At 41.3% G+C, this 21,820-nt stretch overlaps 1 protein-coding gene across 2 annotated transcripts; it reads left to right on the top strand.

Moving 5' to 3' along the window:
* The first annotated feature begins 1,955 nt into the window (after window positions 1-1,955).
* On the top strand, window positions 1,956-20,851 carry LOC134027133 (homeobox protein SIX6). Of its 2 annotated transcripts, none has more exons than XR_009931423.1 (2): window positions 1,956-2,212; window positions 20,087-20,225. XR_009931423.1 is itself a non-coding variant. In XM_062470299.1 (2 exons), the coding sequence occupies exons 1-2, from the start codon at window positions 18,690-18,692 to the stop codon at window positions 20,250-20,252; spliced, it is 738 nt and encodes a 245-aa protein (XP_062326283.1). In that variant the 5' UTR covers window positions 17,892-18,689; the 3' UTR covers window positions 20,253-20,851. The 2 variants fall into 2 exon arrangements, 1 of the variants encoding a protein (XP_062326283.1); XM_062470299.1 differs by lacking the exon at window positions 1,956-2,212 and adding an exon at window positions 17,892-19,261 and having other exon boundaries at window positions 20,087-20,851.
* The last annotated feature ends 969 nt before the right edge of the window (window positions 20,852-21,820 follow it).

Below are 21,820 nucleotides of genomic sequence, written 5' to 3'. Positions count from 1 at the left end.
TGAACATTAAGATCGGATGAGAATCTTAGGCTCTAAATGTTCTTCCAATAAATGCAGTCAGCAGCATGATTTACAGTTTGATGAGCTCTTTTCTGAACTGCTTCTCTTTGACAACCAAGCCTTTCAGAATTAATCTCAAATGGATTGATTAAACTGAAAGCCTTGTTTTTTTTCTGAAGTCGTCCTAATTCAGATTCCTTACAACATCGCCACGAGTGTAAGACTTATGCAAGCACCCTCAGGTGCTTTTATGTGGTGTGACCTCCAGAGTTGTTGGTGTCATTTATATTCATGGTGGGTGAGTAGTAGTAGACTGAGAAAAGGTTATATTTCACCCTTTCAGCAACACCCAAGGGGTCAAGTGTCCTGATTGTGTACATACTAATTCACACACACATACACTGCATATTGCGATAGACATTTGGTCGTGTCATACATTTGGAGAGGTCCTTTCAATGATGACAAATACAAATTCAAATGTTTTTCCAAAAGGGGTTATTAACCCTTGTGTTATCTTCGGGTCATTCTGACCCATCAGTCATTGTGACCCACCGTCGTATTGCGACAGATTTACCGCATACAAAGACAAAGTGAAGCATTTTCTTTTAACCGTTGGGCTGTCTCAGACCCCCCACATTGCAAAGGTTAAAAGAAAATTATTTTAATTTGTTTTTGTATTGGGTAAAATTGGGTAAACACAACGATGGTTCGTTATGAACCTTTGGGTCATGTGACCCGAAGGCAGCACGAGGGTTAAACCTTGGAGTGGTTTCTGTAGAACAACTTAAAATTAGATAACGAAAATAGACCTGTTTGCCTTCAGTGCTTGTGTAGCCTACGGTCGGACGATTAACTTACTTTCTTAAGTAGGGGCACACAAGGAAAGTATATCGACAGACAGATTTTCAGAAGGTTAACGTGAGTTCGACAGACACAGAGAGAACAATTGGTCCTTGTAAGAGCATTTCCTTTCATGGATTCATTGAGCTTAGTCATGACAGTGAAGAGCACATCGAGGAAAGAAGATAAATTGCCCAAAATGGACAACCTTGTCGAGGCAGAGAAATATTGAGGTTACTTTGGTCAACAATCACAGATAATCATAATTTGACAAATGTAGCTTTATTTTGTCTTTGGCCCAGTTTCCCAGACATGGATTAAGCCTAGTCCTAAAGGAAGATCAATTCAATGAAGATCTTAATCGAAAACTTTTTAATCCATTTCTGGGAAACTTGGTCTTAGAGTTGACGTTGATTCTCCTGTATCGAAAACAGGTACATAGGCCAGTCATGAACCTGTACCTAGACTGACCCTGTAATATTGATAAAATAAATAGGCCTTTTTGCTTGCAACTGCAAGGAGACTAAACGCTGAGCACCATATCTTGATAGTTCAAGACTGCAGTTGGGCAATATACAAATCTCATACATTTCATTGTTAATATAAGTAATTACATCAATATATCAATGTATTCTTCATACACATTTGTTACCTTTCTGGTTTTAGTTCAAGTGTTATTATGGTGGGCAGCCAGTGGTAAAAGCCTGTGGGAAATTAGGAAAATATAGTTATGGGAATATAAGCAGTAGGCCTACCGTAGATCTGTAGGCCTAAGCAAATAGTCTAATTTCACAGCCATATGGTGCCGGTTGCATCTAAAGAGGTCAAAGGACTTAACGCCGTTACGTTATAGTAATATAACGTCAAAACGTAATATTAGACCTAGGTTTTTACTGGTAGTTTATTTTGAACGAAAACGTTGTCATTCATTCAACCGTTCAAACCTGAGATGGACAAACATGGCATCAATTCTTACGAAAGAAATCACACCAAATATCTATTTTGTGTACAAGACGCTTTTCTAAGCTTTAAAAAATACTTTTCACTCCGAACCAGTCACATCCAGTCATTAGCCTTCTGGAAACTAGACAGCAGGGGACCACTGCTCTTGTGAATGTCCATTCATGGTTTTCAGAGCGTGGCTCGAGTATTCCTACATTGTCCGTCAAGAAACCACGGAAAATAGTGTCCTGGGTGGTCCAACTCATTAATACACTCCGTAGTGCTTGATTTACGGCTCCCAGTTCAACCGCTGCCAATTAAGTAACAAATTGACAAAAAGAGAATTGCTATGAGGGGGAACCCTGGTCTGTTTCCCTTGTTGCATACATTGGTTAACTAAATCAGATTGAATCGAATCCTCAGCGTTAAGGTAGGACATCATAAATATTTTGTTTTTAAAGTAGCCATTATTAAAACATGTACATAAGCCCATGGACAACGGCATGATATACTGTTGTGTATTGCCTTTTTCCAAAATGTTTCAAAAATTCTCAAAAGGACAGGCGAGTCAGAATCTAAAGTCAAACATTGCAGAAACAGTGCCTATCGGCATTGAAATTTTGTCAAGCATAAAGACTATTAAATGGACTGTTGTTTTGAATGTTTTCAGTTCAAGTATCTTATTCTGTATTCTAATTGTTATTTTTGCTATCGCAATCATATATTAATCTTAATTTTCTTTCACCATTGGACAATTGTATCACTAAATATTCGTTTGCGCGTGCGTAGCGGTAGCCTAGCATGCGGGTGTCCACTTCAAGGAGCATGTCGGTGCTACCTAGCAAATAACCTAAAGTGTGTAGTATGATGGCCATCAAATTTGGCATCAAAATGACAACTCCCTCATATTAGTTTAAAACTCTTGTCGACCAAGTGCACTGTTTTAATGGTAATATCGGCCTATGTTATTTGTGATTTATTTATTTCGTAGACTTCTAAACATATTATAAAACTAAAAAGTATTTGTATTGAATTGATGCAAGTAGCCTATCTTACGGTTACCTTAGTGTAGATTGTTTATCGCAGCCTAATTTAAATACAAAAGAAGTTTGAGATTTTCAAGTTACAGGCCCAGCATTAAAGCAATACAATTATAAACCAATCTGTGGTGCTGTCATACAAAACTATGATTCGTTTTTTAGAGATAGGCACCCAAATTGCGCAAAAGTCCTCTTGAAAGCATAATGAAACCGTCAGTCAAATTATTTTCGAAAATAAATAAATAGGCCAACGAATAATACAAAAATCTCTACTGTTGAGAGTCAAACGATTACTTGCGCCCATTGGCTAATATAGCCTATCTACAAATATTTATCGAATGACTTGATCCTCGATAAATATGACTTGACACCAAAAGTCACACGTATATCGAGTGGCCTTGTCTGACCCACTTATGCTTCAAGAAGGTTGCCACGTCACCGTCTGCAGAGGTTCCCAAGTCAAACCATCTTTAAGCAAGGCTATACTTCACAATATCTCCTCCAGTGATCCTGTCTAACGATGGAAAGTGGAAGAAGGTCAGCAACAAGGCTGAAACACATTTGTTGGAGGACAAAACAGTTTGTTGTGGGACAAATACATGTCAAGACATAAAAAGCAAATGCTCTACAATTCCAAGGACTTTTGGGGTTTGTGTTCAATGCCTTTGCTTTTGGTACAGTATCAGACACACAGGAACAGTTCCCAGTTCCAGACTATGTGCACCCTCATGGACAGGAAAGTCCCTTTTCTGTGTTCCCATTTCAAGAACGGCAGATTGTCCAGTGCAAAGAGAGATATTAGTCAAACGTGCAACAAAGTAAATTTCTGTTAAGGTCATGCACTATGGCACGGCACCCCACACAGCTATAGTTTTCCTCTCAACTGAAGACATAATCTTTTTAATTGGTGTCAGAGTTGGGTTCTTGATGGTGAAAGAGAGTTCCAAAAACACACTAAGACAGATGCTCTCACTTGTTGACACTTTCAACAAACAAAAAAAGGGCCTTGTCAACGTTGTGGAACTCGTTAATATAGTGAAAGGTTTCACTGCAAACCATCTAGCCACTTAAGTAGGATCAAGTCCTAAAACTTAGGACACTCATATCTGACCTCGCAGACAATTCACCCTTTCTTTACACACCTGTTGGTCCACAGTAACTGTGCTGTTCTTGTGATTCGGTAAACATAAGCTCTAAAACCTGTAAGATACAATCTTCTATTGACTAATCATCTAAGATATTATGTCCCATATATCAGGGGCGTAGGCCGAATTTTCTGGGGGGGGGGGGGGGGGTCTCATCTTAAAATTAGGGGTTCCATAAAAAATGTAGATATATTTATATATCGACAATTCCTTCTTTTTTTGTAAGCAATCAGGAAATCTGGGGGGTTCCAGATGTACATGAGTGGGCCTAGGCCCTCAGGCCCATAGTAGCTACGCTACTGCCATATATAACATCATGTTCCCTTTGATATTCAGGGGTCTGCTGAGAGGCTATGTCACTGTAAAGTGTTTTAAGCTGATGCTGTTCAATGTCCTTTCATATCACACACCTTATAGTCAGGTGACTCTCCATGACACACCATTACACTGTTTCACTCACAAACAGTCCTTTAACAACTGTCTGCTTATCTGTTCCTGGTATTACATAAGCAACGATGTGAATGTTTCAGGTAGTAATAAGTTAAAGTTCATCCAGAGGGGCTCACTAGCACACATCCACTCCTGGTTTGTTCGAGGGACAAATATACTTGAATAAAAGTGTAAAGAGGCTGAATCACAAAAATGACTCAATCACAAATCTGGCCTTTAAAAAAAAAAATCTCCCAGTGACTGGGAGAGCATGAATAGAGGCTCATACCTTCTGAAAAAGGAGCTTAGCAATAAAGGCAGAAACCAGGACAGATTTTTTATACTGAATCAATTAAGTATATCTACGTCTCTGAACCATCCATTCACTTGAAAATGTTTTATTTTTTCAACTTTATTTCTTATTGTATAAATGTGTTCAGCCCGATGGTCAGCACCTCTGTGTATCACTAATCGTCTGGGTCCCTCATTCTATTGCCCCCCCACCCCCAAGGTCTCTTCCATTTTGTCTCTTGAGCTTTCCTGTTAGTTTTACCTTGTCTTCTTTGAGGGGTTTAGGTTGGTTTAGGTGCAGTTCTATGGGCCTATGAAACTCTATGTGACATTGCTTGTAAAAAGGTCTATACAAATAATATTTGATTTGAGGTCACTCAATAGCTATCCATATGAGTGGTGGAGAGAAACCTTGAGCGCAACAAACTCCTCTGCTCTCAATCAAGTCATATGTAACGTGTTTGTAGTCATCACAGAAATGCCTGACCATTTTTTGGGAGAGAGGGCTCCTGACACTTGAGAAATTGTAAGGTTGGGATTTTTGAATAGCTAAAGCATAAAACAAACTTCCAAAATCGAACGACTGGTCCAGAGATTTTTTTTTTCTGTGCTAATTTTCTTTTTAATTAAAAAATGAAAAGAAAAACATGAATTTTATTTATTTATCCGGACATTTACCTGTACACTTGCTACCTTCGCCGTCCAGAGGAGTGGAGAAGAATGGGAGAAGCGAAAAGATGAGGAATGTCAAAATGTCCAGTTAATGGCACAGGAAATTGGATGCTAAAGGGTCCAAATCATCACTGGATGTGAATGTGTCCATTGAGGCGGTATTCTTGCAGTAGCCTGATGCTTTCACTAATGGCCTGTTTAGCTGGAGTAGCACCAGGAATGCTACCTACTCAATGCTTAACAACTCAGGGCAAGTTTTCGAACTGCATGACAGAGCGCTCTCTCTCTCGCTCTCTCTGTGTAGATGTGTGTGCGTGTGTGTGTGTGCGTGTGTGTGAGTGCCGTTCTCTCTGAAAACACTAATTCTGGCGCACTCTCCATCCTGTAATGAACAGGATCTCCATATTTATGTTGCTGCAACAGAACACTTGAAACACAAGAGGGGTTATACTAGAGAGTGAGTAGGCCTTTGGGACCATATTCAATATTTTCCTCCAGTGTTCCACAGGGCGGGGAAAAGAGGGGCTTCTTTACAATAATCAGGTGACCAGAGGGAAATAGTGTGGCCTCAACAAGCCCAAATTAAAAAAGAACATCATTTTCATTATGCAGTCAAACACAATTACAAGCAAATGTTTTCTCTGTGGAGCTGCCCCTGCTTTCAGTGGCTTTGTTCCTGGCTCCTTAGTGTGTGCAGAGAAAGGCCCCGGTGGTCAATGAGCAGCTGAGTGGCATGTTCAGCAGAGGCCCAGGTCCTTAGCCCCCAGCACAGAATGTGTTTTTGTCAGGAGAGCAGCCATACATTCTGAGCAGATTTGTTGAATTAGAGAGCACAGCAGGAGATGGGGAGGGGGGGGGTGGGGGTAAGTGATGGGGAGGACTTGTTGCTAGGTGACAGACACACAACTGCAGTATGCCCCCTTCTTAGCGCCTGGCACTTCTGTTTGTTTTCCTTTTTGTGTTGTTTTAAACATTGCCCACCTCCCACACTTCCTATCAATTTAGTTGTCTGCCCATACTTGTTGTAGAAGTGTTGATAGTAAAAAAAAAAAAAAAAAATTTAAACGGGAGCAAGGAAGCTGTGACATTTTTTACAGTTGCTTTTAACCCTGTCATCATCTTTTTAAGAATTGTGGGAAAAGAGTAAGTGAGGTGAGAGAGCAGATATGAATTCCCTCTCTAATGCAGTAGGTAGTATAGAATCTGACAAGTTGTTAGCTGCATCGGGGCACTTTGCAGCATCAGCAAAGAAATATGTATTTTTTCGAGTTTCCAAGGCACATGGAGAAGCTTGTCTTCCTTCCCCCTTTCTCTCCTCCAAGGCACAGCTACTGAGCCACGGAGTCAGGTGGCTGAGCGGTGAGGGAATCGGGCTAGTAATCCTAAGGTTGCCAGTTCGATTCCCGGTCATGCCACCTGACGTTGTGTCCTACTTCACCCTACTTGCCTCTGGGGGAATGTCCCCGTACTTACTGTAAGTCGCTGAAAGTGTCCCTTGTATTACATAGAGTAGCTGTTTATGTCTATGCATTGTGTCTGGTGTGGTATGATGTAGGTAGCTGTGGTTCAAAGCTAAATCTCTCCCCTCTTAATATTCATTTGAACTTATCTCTGGATACAACCGTAGATTCATAAAACAGTACACAGGGACTGAGCTGGTTTGTGTGTAGTTCCACACACTGCACTCTGTGTGTGTGTGTGTGTGAATGAGTATGTAGGTGTGTGTGTCTACCTACCACCTGAATCAGCAGTCTGGCCACTCACCTTGTCACCCTCATCACAGCCTATCAAGCATGCCAGTGCCAGAGCACTGATAGTCCTCTCTGGGGAGTCTGCAGGCAGGCAGAGAGACTGAGGGAGGGTCAAATGAAAGGTAGAGATGTAGGACGAACGTGAAGGACAAGCAGTTGATGGGATGGGAAGCTTTCAATTGACCATAATCATCAGTGATGATGACAAGCTCATAACCTAGGGAGTTATACTGCACGGTGTGTTGTGAAATTAAAGGGATTTACCTGTGTAGTCTCTTACGAGATCCAAGCAGTTGGATGATATGTTTAATGTAAATGTAAGGTAAAGATGTGGAGAGATTTTCAACCAAATGTCTTAAGAGTGTTTTTGCTCTCTCGAAATACAAATCTGACAAAAAAAAACTGTAAGATTAAAAACACGTATAGTGGGCTGTAAAGTTTATTATAAATATGTTTCTGTGTTAATTTTAGTTTCTTAATTTTGCTCTCAAAGTGCACCAGATTGATGCGTTTAACTTTAATATACAGTTAGGTCCATAAGTATTTGGACATTGACACAATTTTCATCATTTTGGCTCTGTATATCACCACAATGGATTTGAAATGAAACAATCAAAATGTGCTTTAAGTGCAGACTTTCAGCTTTAATTTCAGGGTATTTACATCCAAATCAGGTGAACGGTGTAGGAATTACAACACATTTTATATGTGGCCCCCCCCTTTTTAAGGGACCAAAAATAATTGGACAAACTAACATAATCATAAATCTAATTGTCACTTTTAATACTTGGTTGCAAATCCTTTGCAGTCAATGACAGCCTGAAGTCTGGAACCCATAGACATCACCAGACGCTGGGTTTCGTCCCTGGTGATGCTCTGCCAGGCCTCTACTGCAACTGTCTTCAGTTCCTGCTTGTTCTTGGGGCATTTTCCCTTCAGTTTTGTCTTTAGCAAGTGAAATGCATGCTCAATTGGATTTAGGTCAGGTGATTGACTTGGCCATTGCAGAACATTCCACTTCTTTGCCTTAAAAAACTCTTTGGTTGCTTTCGCACTATGCTTCGGGTCATTGTCCATCTGCACTGTGAAGCGCCGTCCTATGAGTTCTGAAGCATTTGGCTGAATCTGAGCAGATAATATTGCCAGAAACACTTCAGAATTCATCCTACTGCTTTTGTCAGCAGTCACATCATCGATAAATACAAGGGAACCAGTTCCATTGGCAGCCATACATGCCCACGCCATAACACTACCTCCACCATGCTTCACTGATGAGGTGGCATGCTTTGGATCATGAGCAGTTCTTTCCCTTCTCCATACTCTTCTCTTCCCATCATTCAGGTACAAGTTGATCTTGGTCTCATCTGTCCATAGGATGTTGTTCCAGAACTGTACAGGGTCTTTTAGATGTTTTTTGGCAAACAGTTGATTTGGCCACACCTAATGTTTTTGCTATCTCTCTGATAGGTTTGTTTTGATTTTTCAGCCTAACGATGGCTTGCTTCACTGATGGTGACAGCTCTTTGGACTTCATATTGAGAGTTGACAGCAACAGATTCCAAACACAAATACCATACTTGAAATGAACTCTAGACCTTTTATCTGCTCCTTGTCAATGAAATAATGAACTCCTATGAGGGAATAACATACACCTGGCCATGGAACAGCTGAGCAGCCAATTGTCCAATTACTTTTGGTCCCTTAAAAAGGGGGGGGGACACATATAAAATGTATTGTAAATACCCTGAAATTAAAGCTGAAAGTCTGCTCTTAAAGCACATCTTGATTGTTTCATTTCAAATCCATTGTGGTGGTATACAGAGCCAAAATGATGAAAATTGTGTCAATGTCCAAATATGTATGGACCTAACTGTATAATGCCTATATAATAGCATAGAAATACAGTGGTGCTACAGCTATATTAAGTGAGGAGAGCAGCCCGGTGCAACTCTTACCCATGCATTCATTTAAAATCAGACATTCCCGAATTGGAAGTACAAAAAATAAAAAATAAACCCTCTCACTTATTCACCCCACATCCCTGCATGGTGTAAAGATTCAGGGCCAACAAGATTTTTGATTCAACCCCTTAGTGTTTCATTTATTTGGAGCTTTGCCTGAAGGTCACAACCGAATACACCATGAAGAAAAAACCTTTTGTAGGAGTGTTCCTTCACCTCAAACTGCCCTCTTCCTCTTCACAGAGGAAACTGTCTTTGTTGCAGCTTGAGGTTTCAGGGACAGGCAGGGCACACCTGTGCCCTCGGGAAAATTCCCCTGCGTGTTCTAAAGACGCATTATACAGTGCAAGGCTGTGAAAGTGTTTCTAAAAGCTCTCAGGATATTACTTAAGTCAAATAAGGAATAATTCATTTCGAAAAATAATACTCGCACTGTTGACTGACTGGACTGTATGACCATATGATTTCACTGGAAACATCTAGAAGTAAACAAGCTTGTTTGGTTGTCGGACAAGGAACGCTCCTTTGATGCTGGCATCAGGAAGTGCAGAAACACTCACAGTCTCGGATATAATAAAGTGAATCCATCCGAGTTTTCGTCTGACCTTATTAGTTTTGTCCCGCATCCCCATTATACTCTAACCCTCTCTGTGCTGTGTCAATAGGCTTCCGCATTCACCTTCGAAAAATACCGACAACTACCACATTCGTTTTTCCACGGGTCCCACATTTCTTGATCCCTCTGCATCTTTTATCGTGTCAAGAATGGATCTATTCCACTTTAACCTCTGGAGAGCTGTTAATTCAAAGATGAATATAAACGCTGTGACACATTTCTCTCCATCTCTTTATGTGTTCTTTGAAAGCCTGCATTGATTGAAGTCAATCATAAAGCAAGGTGCAGGTATTATTTTATGAGGCCAAATCACTGGTGTATCATAGAAGAATTGCAAGAATGTGTTCAATAAATTTGTCAAGGCAGTACTAGACTATATACATACCTTTCCTATGGTCTCAGAATACATGGGTCTACAGTATATACCTCACATTTACCAGCCTATATCACATCCCTGCATGGATGTATCGTTTATCAGGGATATCTTCAGTATGTTTAACTGTATGTCCCAGCCAAACCAGATCTTAAAGGGCAAGGGAGCAATGATTATTGATTGGCTAAGTTCAAAGCTTATGGGCTTGTCTGTTATCTGATTGGATTAGAAGGAATATCCCCTTGGCCTCCCTTTGTACCTCGAAAGGACTTTAAGATTACGGCATTAACACTGCCATGGGTCTAGTCCTGCCTCTGTCTGTGTCTCTCAATCACAGCCTACAGTGTGACAGAGCACAGTGCCAAACTATTTGGCAAGCCTTGCCTTCAAATTAGAGGCCCATGATGCCTACAACCAACCCACCAGACAGAACCTATTTAAGTGGTGTTAAATGCTCCGACACCAAAATGACATAATTTCCTTCGACTATGTTCGGTATTTCGATGACTTCCTGCTTGATTGTGTTGTCTTCAAGAACAGGATCAGCAGTGCATTTGCTGACTTTGGTGTTTTCAACAGTTTGCTCATTTACACTGACCCTAATCCTTGGAATATCTATTAAGTAAATTGATTTAATCTGCCTTGGCAGGACTTCCCAGTGAGGCTCTCATCTTGCCTTCTGAACATACATTTTTAATCAGCATATTAGAAAACCACCTTAAGATGTCAGCTAACAGTCCAAGCTCAGAGCCCTTAGCCATGGCAGACATGGATTAAAGCTATTTACATTACCACCAGACCGTGGCCAGCAGCTATAACACAATAAGCACCACGTATGCTGTTCATGTAAGGTTAGTCCATGGTCCTACCTATTTACCACAGTTAACATTGTGGCATCAAGGTTGTCTGCCAGTGGTTATAGAATAGGTGTAAATGTCCCCTAGTTATGGAGCATGGAATTGGCTTGGATATTGCCAATTGAAAAAGGCTTTTTGTTATGGTACCGAGAGGAATAGGAGGATCAGTGAGAAATCATTTGACTCACCCTCTCAAGGTCTCGGATGCCTCTGCAGCAACCTAGCAGCACAGGACTGCTGATGTGAAGCAGAGATAAATATTTGAGTATGTGTGAGGGACGAAAGCGACACGACTCCCAGCCTGTCACTTGTGATCGGAGCAATGGCATCTAGCGACGACCTGCTCTGTGGCACCGGGTGACTCAAGTCGTGACACAAGCACACCCGGTGAGTGTGTGTGGGCGTGCACCTACCCAACACACACACATACAACATGCACCCGTCCCACACACACACGTACACACACACACAGACACACACATACACACAGACCTGTCAGCAATGTTCTGTCAGAGTTGTCAGCCCCTAGGTACAGTGGTGGGGTTTGCCCAGACAGACACTGATCAGGCAGAAAGCCAGCTCTGCCTTCCCCTGCCCCTACCTACCAGGGCCACTTCATCTTAATGAGCTCTGTCAGAATGGCATTTGACATAAGTCATCCATAAAGCACAGTTGACAGACATTAAGACTTTGAAAAATCCAGGATATTCCTATTCCTGACCTCTGCCCCCAGAAGAGGGGAGAGACAGACTACAATGCTGACCTTGTAATCTGGTTGTGATCAGAAGGCGAGATGTTGTCTTTGTGCTGTCAGCTAGGGCTGTCCTGACAGAGTGTGCATTTGACACAATGTGAATGTGAATCCTGATCAGAGCTGTTTAACATCATATCACACACACAATTGAACTGCAATGGCATAATACAAATTATAATCTGCTAATCTGACAGTATTTGAATTTACATTTATTACGTCAACCCATGTTTATGTTCAGCATCTATTTTGTAATTGAAACATTTCTAATGACATTATGATGCGTCGATTAATCACTTAATTATTTTAATTTGTTATTGATTTTGTAATCGATTAAACATGTTGACCATACTCACTCTTCCAGGTAAATGTCTGATCATGTCGTTCTGTGTTGGTGCTTGTGTGCCGTACTGAGCCCCCCTGCCAGTCTGCCTGTGTCCCTCAGACGTTGGTACACCCCAGCCAGCCAACCAGCAGCCAGACAGACAGACAGCCAGCAGCCAAACAGACAGACAGACAGACAGCCAGCAGCCAGACAGACAGACAGCCAGCAGACAGACAGACAGACAGACAGACAGACAGACCGACAGCCAGCAGCCAGACAGACAGACAGACAGACAGACAGACAGCAGCCAGACAGACAGACAGACAGACAGCAGCCAGACAGACAGACAGACCGACCGACAGACAGTTCCCAGTGTCTCCATGTTACGTGGCTACCAAATACAAAACAGGTCTATTTTTATCTAATCTTATTAAAATGGGCTTTTAGTCCTGTACTAAAGAGAGTTCCGAGTTCCATGACTGTATCCTCTTGAGCCTGGAGTGAACTCGCTATTTTACCAGGGGGTCTTGGTGAGTCACCTACCAGACCTAATGGACACGTGTCATCCTCCGGTTCCTTTTTTGACAGTTATCAGTCATAAGAAGCATATCTACTTACGATGGTTTAATGATGCAAGCCATCTTGAATAGCCTTAAGGTACGACATCATTATTCAGTTGTTCCTTTCCTTAATACTGGCATCAAAGTTATTTTAGTCTGCTAAATCTCACAAACACAATTTATATTTTTGTAGAATGTATCATTCCCATTATGGCTGTGGAGATTTTTGGAAATGTTATCTTAAAACAGGAGAGCAAAAGAGCAGTGCCTATATTTGAGATTGAGGCATATTGACAGGCTAGTGTGTAAAGTGTGTGTGATTGTGTTTTGCAGAAACACAATGCGAAGTGAAGGTTTAGGAAGGCAGTACTTTGACCTGTGCCTTGATTCACACTTCATGTGGGTTTCAAGGACCAAGCTCCTGGCCATGATGAGTTTTGACTCCTGTCATCTTTGGGTGTTGTCAAGACCCTATGACACGGGAATGGTGGGAGGGACGCTCTCTCAGTCTAAAACCATCGGCTGGTGAACGCTGTCCCCACCAGCAGACAAGAATGAATGTGAACATTTATTCCGAAACATACTGTACTCTGACAAGATGTAAGAAAACAACATCAGCCCTCATTCAAATGCAATCGAAGTTCAGCAAGACAGTAATGGTGAAAACAATGATAAATGTAGGTAAAGGTTTATTCAAGTGAAGCTTTAGCACTCCTCAGGTCTGTGACAAGAGGACTTGCAAAAAGAGAGAAATGGAGGTCGGTTGGCAGGCGTGAAAGCAGAATCTGTTGCAGGATGACGAGCGAGGAGAGATGTAGGAGGAAGGTCAAAGGTCAAAGGGTGATGGTGTGAGAAGAGAACTTCCTTCTCTGGTCTGAGGGAACCGAGAGTTGTACATTTACATTTAGTCATTTAGCAGACGCTCTTATCCAGAGCGACCTACAGTAAGTACAGGGACATTCCCCCTGAGGCAAGTAGGGTGAAGTGCCTTGCCCAAGGACACAACGTCATTTTGCACGGCCGGGAATCGAACTGGCAACCTTCAGATTACTAGCCCGATTCCCTAACCACTCAGCCACCTGACTGGTACCACTATTTCATACTGAATTTCAGATATGGAAAAGAAAAGGAGAGGCTCGCCAGCTGTTTTTTCTCTCCACGCAAGAATTACGTTGCATTAGTTTAACTTTTAATAAGACTGGCGAACGGAAGAGAATAAACAGGACAAAAGATGATTGGCTCTGCAGTCTGAGTGTTTTAGAGAGATGACACGTGCACTGCATATAGCATGAGGCAATGAGTTATATAGGGACTGGAAATGGATTTGCACACTCCTGCACCCACTTTGACACACACACACACACACACACTATATCTATAGGTAGGTAATGAATTCAAGGCACATGCATCTTATCTACACTCTTTCCTGCTTCCATTTATCCCTGCATCCATCCAACCTTTCAGGAAATTGACTTTGCTCCACAGTGGAAGGATGTTTTTTCGTGTGTATGTATTCAAAAGATATTCTGAAAGGCTTTCAGTGGTGTTTGTGCTAAACATAGTTCTCTCATTTACTACATATCCTGAGAGGGAGTACGGATAAGACCTCTAACTTCTGGCATGGTGAAACCGCAGCAGCGTTCCATGAAATACAATTAAGATGCTATTAAAGACCCAGATGGTGGATGTAACGTATGTTTACGAAATGAAATTGTTAAAATGCTATTCTGACATAATTCTATTTAACAGATACAGTAGTTGTACATTCAAACGTACAAATAAACACACATGCATTTATAGCCCATAAAGCATTGTGATAACCGTAAACAAATATTCAACAGCACCATCTCCTCTGAATATTCAGCAGCATTTTAGTCTGCGATTTCAATTGGCTAAACCCCGTAGAATTATTCCTCTAGATTACTGTGCCACTATGAACCGGCTTAACAAATGTAAGGTCAAGTGTCATGTGCTGATTATAACAATGTTATAACTGTGCTGCGCTCGGCTTGTCACACGGAGGCTGGGGGGAGGAGTATGTGAGTCAGGGCAGGCTGGTCTGCCTCGCTGATGGCTGCTCTGCATTGCCTTCTCTATCCATGTCAGCAGGGTGACTGAGAGTTGGTGGATTACGTACACTGGGGGCCAATGGGTCAGTGGATAAGAAGTCTTCTCTGTTACCGCAAATCCACAGATTAAATGCAGCGTTGAGCACTGGAGCTTTCCTGAGGGCAAATGGGTCGGAAAACATAGCATTCAAAGGTCTCCATATTTGGCTTAAACCTTCTGTCTGTAAAGTGACAGGACAATGTATGGAATGAAAACCTGATTCTATAGTCCTCCATGATGGATTTTAAACAAATCCAGGTCGTCAAAACGTCATGACCAGTGCTCCCGACATGATATCTTAAATGGAAAGTTAATCCTGTCCTATGACAGCTGAGTCTGGGTTAAAACAGTCTGTCAACCAGAATAAAACAAAACATTCTTCCTGTGAAAATAACGACACAATTCTTCCTGGAAAAGAGTGACGACACACCCTGCAGGCAACTTCAGGAACGCTGAGCGCGGCGGTGTTCTCGTGTGTGTGGCGGCTAGCCTGCACGTCATTATGCTGTGCGTTTGCTGTCGCAGCAGGAAGCGTAAATCCTACGCCTCCGCGGCCTCACATACAGTTGAATAAAATACAGTGATAAGCCGTAGTAGTAACCACTGTAAGTGTTTATGATGATTCGGTTTGTTAAACGTCTCTACGTACAATTTTGAGTGAGATGTTCATGTATAGACTAGCCTACATGTACGTGCTTGTGTTTGTGAATATGTAGGCTACAGTACGTGAGCGGTGATATGGGTAAGGCAGGGCTGGGTGGGTGAGCGGGTAGGGTGTTGGGGGTAGGCAGCTAAAGCCTGGGGTATGAGAGAGGTAGGTCTGGGTGGGATAGTGCCAGGATGGGTGTTGGTGACAGGCTCTTGTACCGTCTCGTCTGCTTGACTGATCGGGGGGAATCTGGGTCATTTCCAGCCTGTTCACATGTAACGGTTCTCCTCTCCTTTCCTCCCCTCTGCCGTGGGCGAGCTACGACCCAGCTCGGCGCTGATGACTCAAAGTAAATGTACTCATCTCTTATGGCAAATTGAGAGAAAAGTAGTCTCCCTCTCTGGTGTCTCGATTCTCTCTGTTCGTTCATTCAGTCATGCCCATTTTGTTCGTGCTTTTCTTCTTGACTGCTGGCTAGCGTCTTAGGTATTTTCTTGTCTGTAGTTGCTCATTACTCTTGGCTATGTAGCCTAAGGCATACAATGCACAGGTCCAGGAGCACCGTGTTTTGAATGGATCCCTGCCCTCAATGAAACGACATTGGGATATATTGTGGCTGTATGCTATTTTTGTCTAAAATCTAATCACGTCAATCTTTGTTGTTGATTAATGGTAAAATAGCAATGGCAATTTCATACAGAATACAGACATAAGCTCGTGCATGTGTAAGAGATTTATGTTACATTGTAGAGCTGTATAGGGGCCTATACATGTCTTGTGTAACTTTATGTAAGAAATATAGGCATACAGTTGCCTACCAACCCCGGTTGAATTTGGTAGTGAGTGATAGGTTAGGGGATCTATATGAGGCAAACTAACAAAGAAAAAACAGACGTCTTTGTACGAGATTCACTGTTTGTGTTGCGTTCGTGAATGTCCGGGATATTGGTGTCAGGGTAGGCCCCTGTCACGGTTTGTTAGTGATTGTGATATGAATTTTTCATAGTTCTGTTTTCAGACTTTAGAGTTCCGATATGTAACTAACTGATGTGTTTTTAACGGTTTAAGCAAATTTAATAGGATTTTTATCATGTCAAACTTTAGATTTAAACCTAACCTTTTTAAAAAACGACTGCGGACAGCGTACGATATGCCTATGAAAGTAGGCCCTATTATTTTATAAAGAATTATGTGAACTATATATTAAAAAGTAAAAAAATTCAGACATTCGCTGTAGGTACCAGGCCTATAATAGACTTGTTGATTAGGCCTATTCAGTAGTAACCTTAGCTCACAGGGCACAGTCCTGGCAACAACAACAAAAAGTATTTGAGCCTACAGTGTTTTATTTAATATAGCCTACAAAACGGCCTGATTCATTATCATATGTAGGCTACAGCATGTTTTTTTTTTATCTAGCAAGTCTAACAACGATATGCCCACTGCTGAGGCGGTTATTCACCCGGACACGTCCTAATTGTTTATCGACTGCTCTCTCTTTTTGATATCCAAAATTTCAACATATTTTATTGATGCATTCTTTCTTGAAAAAGAAACTGTTCTTGTATAACCTACATTTGGGTCATGATAGGCCAACAGGATGAAATATTTAGAGCCTTTTGAAAAAATGGTGTCAGTCACCCTCGCAATTACTGCATGGTTTCGCAGGAAGGTTTATCCTTTATTTAGGCCTACGGTTAGTTACATTTATTTACCGATCAGTGATAAACCTATAATAATAAGGAATTATAAATAGGCCTACTGACCCCACTAGTAAGAACTTTAATCGTATTAATCTGTGTAGGCCTACCTCCATCTGGTTACTCTGCTACATGGTAAAACCTATAGCCTACTCGCATTTCTGCAGGTTTTGTAGCCTAGATAAAATGTGCTTGCGTCTTTATTCATTTTGTAAAACCAGCAATTTATTACAACCGTCACTTTCATTCGCTTTTTATATCGCACATTGGTTAGCACAGCTTACGCATGTGCACGTAGGTTGCATGCTTATGGAGAAAATGTTACCTTTAAAAAGTCTGACGTTCATAATAAAGCATGAAAATGAACAGCTTCTCGCGCAGAAGGCAGGCAGTTTCATAACTCGGCATCACGAGCCTCCCCATAATTCATGCAAAAAGAGCCCGAAGGGATTCAGTACAACTCACTGTGTGTGTATGTGTGTGTATGTGTGTGAAAATAATATCAGGCTTTTCCGTCAGAATGAACTTCACCACTGTAGCCAGCCATGAAATAATCTGACCCGACACTTCAAACCATCTGCGCTATCTATCCGCCTTCTTATTTACTAAATCAGCCCGTGCACAAAACGGAGTGTGTCTGATACTAAACCAGAGTATTCCGGCAGTGGCATGAAAGATTCTATACACAAACATTAGACTACATTTGTTTACCCGGCGGTGCATTCGCCTCTTTGGAATGCTTTTGTGCGTAAAATTTTAGGCCAATTCAAAATATAGATAATATATTTAGGACTGTCACAGATCTTGTATTACCGACTACCAACTGTACTATTTAAAGCTACGTCGTAATCTCTTATCATTGATACATCCGAGACAGTGCAGTTGTTATGTCGTCTGTCTGAACGTTGCGCAGTAGTGTCATAACATTCTAAAATAGGAACCGAACAATTCGCGGAGCATGGATTTTTTTCTTTCTTTTTTGTGTGAACTGAACAACCATGCTGTGATATTATAACTCTTGAAATTCGTTTTTTTCTGAAACCTAGTATTTTTCAAGCATAGTCTGTGGATTTCGGTCGAGTCTGTTTGTTGGCTTGTTTGTTTGTTCCCCCCTTGAAAGACGTAGGCTAAACGTGTGTAGCCTGTGCCAACTGCGTTTTAATTGAATCGTTGCATTTCTTCTTCAGAGCCATGACTTACAAAGAAAAGGATGTTGAAAAACATGGAAGGCAATGAAACGTTTTAAGACAAAAAGCAAAGGTCAAAATGTTTGAATTCTGAAAAGGCGCTGTCGAGCACTGGAGGTGCTGAAATCTCTTGGTGCTCCTTTCCGCGTGATTGGTAAACTTGACAGTGATTGACGGGCATCCATGGCAACCACGCAACCAATCTGCCAAGTCCAATAGAAAATCAGCAGAGGGGCTGACTGTCTTTTTCCCCTTCAAAATACATCTCGGGTCCAGTTTTTATACTCTTGCACGTTCAACCTACCAAGTTCACCAGCCGAGGCTGCAGTAGCCAGCCAGAGGGCAGCGTTCCTCAGTGGTTTTAACGGTTGATCTGTTAACTTTGGGATTGCCTTTTTGTCTGGATTCGATACACAGAGAGCGAGACGGAGAGACGGGTAAGCAAGAGGAGAGAGAGAGAGAGAGCGACGGAGGAGAAAAGAGAAGCCTCCATGTTTCAGCTGCCTATCTTGAATTTTAGCCCTCAGCAGGTTGCGGGGGTTTGCGAGACTCTGGAAGAGAGCGGGGACATCGAGCGCCTCGGTCGCTTCCTCTGGTCTCTGCCCGTCGCCCCCGCAGCCTGCGAGGTCCTCAACAAGAATGAGTCGGTGCTTAGGGCGCGGGCCATCGTGGCCTTTCATACCGGGAATTTTAGAGAACTCTACCATATCTTGGAGAACCACAAGTTCACCAAAGAGTCACATACAAAACTGCAGGCCTTGTGGCTGGAGGCTCACTACCAGGAGGCGGAGAAGCTGCGGGGACGCCCGCTAGGGCCAGTGGACAAATACAGGGTGCGGAAGAAGTTCCCATTACCCAGAACAATATGGGATGGAGAGCAAAAAACCCATTGCTTCAAGGAGAGAACCCGGCATCTGTTAAGGGAATGGTACTTGCAAGACCCTTACCCGAACCCTAGCAAAAAAAGAGAGCTTGCACAGGCCACTGGACTTACCCCCACACAAGTAGGAAACTGGTTCAAAAATCGTAGACAAAGGGATAGAGCAGCGGCGGCGAAAAATAGGTATGTTGTTGCCTAGCTCCCCTTTGTGCATGATTCTAGTCTGTTATGGAATTGATGGTTTCAATTATTTAGAGAAACGGGTTGTAACGGTTATAAACAAATGCATTTGTCATGTCAATATAAGTATCTGCAATCTAAAGGCTACTGCATCAAATCTTTCCAAATTAGTCAACTTTAAAAGACTGTGTTGAACAAATCGAAACGAAAATAAACAAGACTCTATTCTGTGAAATCCCAAAAGGCAAAAAGCAATGTCACCTAACTCGAAGGCATTGTCCATTCCAGTATCCTATGCTGCAATGTTGTTTTATATTTAAATCTTTAAACCTATAGACCTATTTGTCTAGAACATGAATTAACTAAATAGGCCTATGACAGATTGCAAAGAACCAATCAGAATCTTACTAAATAATATTTTTGCACAAGACGACCACCTTTTACGCATGAATGACAGCGTACGATTAATCGTAATAGTCCTGATAGGCCTATGTTTGTTTTTAAATATTACGCAAACACCATTTTGATATTCCTGAATACATCCTCTCAAAGTTTCCCATATAGGGCCAGTAGCCTACAAAAAATCCAGTGTGTTATAATTTTGTTATGCTTATTCCCGCTGCATGCAGTCCTTTCACACAAATGGATCATGGATTGATTAACTGATCATATCCATGTAAAAATGATAAAATAGTTCAACTATAGCCAATGTAAATAGGCTATTCATAAGGTCTGCGGCCATGATTGCAAGAACGCCTTCATCTGTTTATGCAGCATTGTGTCAAAAATAGTGTTAGATTTTTTACATGTGTATTTTATTTTATTCAGGTTACAACAGCAAGGTATGTCCCAGGGCTCGGTTCGGTCTTTAGCGGATGAAGATGGAACCGCTGATCGACTTGGTACAGCCTCTAGTCCCGAGGCAAGTTTGTCAAGCAAAGCCGCCACCTCGGCTATTTCTATCACTTCCAGCGACAGCGAATGTGACATCTGATGGCATGAGAGGAAGTCCAGAGGAAGATAATACATGAACAGGAGATAAATGAAGGAGAACCTGAAAGACAATCTGATACAAACAGTCACAGTGCCTGCGTTTGAATTTTAAAGAAACTGTTCTTCTTTGATGGCTGCCAAAACACCAGTGCTCTGACAGAAAGCCCTGTCTTAAAGCTATATTTTCATTTTGTTTTCATTTTGCCACAATGGATGACGACTGAAACCTAATACAAGAGGGAATAAAAAAGATCATATTCATATTCACGATCCCTCTAAAGGGAGGACTAATAAACCAATGCCTCAAGATGAAACTAAAAAGAGGACGAGACATTAGCGCCTGACCTGCTGTTTTCTGTGGGTATTTCATGTTGAAAAGACGCTGTAATATTTTTACTTTCAAAGTTTTATAAATAATGTTTATTTACCTATTTAAACGATTGGCTCTGTCTGTTAGAATTTGATATTAATTTGCATGGTGTTTTTAATATTTACCTTATGCACAGGTGAACCAGTTGAGCATGTGCGCTATAGTGAACGTGTTTCAGTATAAAAGAAAAAAGTAAAGATAACTTAATAAAATAATTGTGGATCAAGAGAATACAACCAAAGTCTTTTTTCATTCTTAAAAAGCAGCCATGTTGGGAGTGGTGCATGGTGTTATTATGGAGTAATTAACCATGATAAAGCTAATTGTTTTTATAGTTTTATGTGTGAGGCTTCATAATCTTTAAATATGATTTTGAAATATTGTCCTAATCTTTGACAAGGTCTGCAATCTTATTTAAATTATGCTGGCCAATTCAATGCTCCGACTATCGGTTTCATAAAGCTGTGAATTTAGGTAAATGTAATTTAGATATTTAGTCACATCACTAATACTTGATAGGCCTATAGACTGATTGTGAGAAACAAATGTTTCATGTTTATAATGCCACACTATGTGCCCTGACACGTTTTCATCATAATTGGCCAACATGCTTCCCATCATGTAATGCGGCATGACAGCGAGAGGTCAAAGAGAGGCCGCCAGGCTCACTAAACGAGATAGTCTCCATGAGTAAAAACAAACACACGAACACCAGAATTGTCAAGGAAGTGAAAACGAGGCATATTTCGATTTCCAAATGTGTCAGACCTTGGCATGTCTTTATTTTACACCAAGATGCATTTTAACATTTAAGCCATATGCATTGGTTTAATAACAGCAAGCCATGGGTATTATTTTCAAAATGCATTTGAGTCATGACTAACTTGTCATTACAAGTTTGTAATTCACTGTTCAATATTGCTGTTAAAAACAGCAAAACGTGTATAACCGGAATGTTTGATTACCTAAATATGGTGACTGCAAAATGTTGTGCAGCTAACGTTTTATTCACGGTCTGGCAGAAAACATTAGCAAGTTGTAAAATCAGAGAACACAACTCTGTATCATATGAACCTAAATTAAATAGCCTAGTTCTTGAGAGTTTAGGCATAGCCTACATTTGAAATGATTCACTGACATGATTACCAATTTGAATTCATTGTTTCGCGCGCTCTAATGTCAGCCCGTAATGAGCAGCG

Source organism: Osmerus eperlanus, chromosome 9, assembly GCF_963692335.1.
Source record: "Osmerus eperlanus chromosome 9, fOsmEpe2.1, whole genome shotgun sequence".
In the NCBI taxonomy this organism is placed as follows: domain Eukaryota; kingdom Metazoa; phylum Chordata; class Actinopteri; order Osmeriformes; family Osmeridae; genus Osmerus; species Osmerus eperlanus.
The sequence above is the reverse complement of the archived record's forward strand: the minus strand, read 5'-3'. Positions and strand labels throughout refer to the sequence as shown.

Excerpts from the sequence above, each read along its gene's own strand:
- LOC134027133 (XM_062470299.1), top strand. The coding sequence starts at position 18,690 with ATGTTTCAGCTGCCTATCTTGAATTTTAGCCCTCAGCAGGTTGCGGGG. Across the intron at positions 19,262-20,086 it reads GCAGCGGCGGCGAAAAATAG|GTTACAACAGCAAGGTATGT; the intron begins GTATGTTGTTGC and ends TATTTTATTCAG.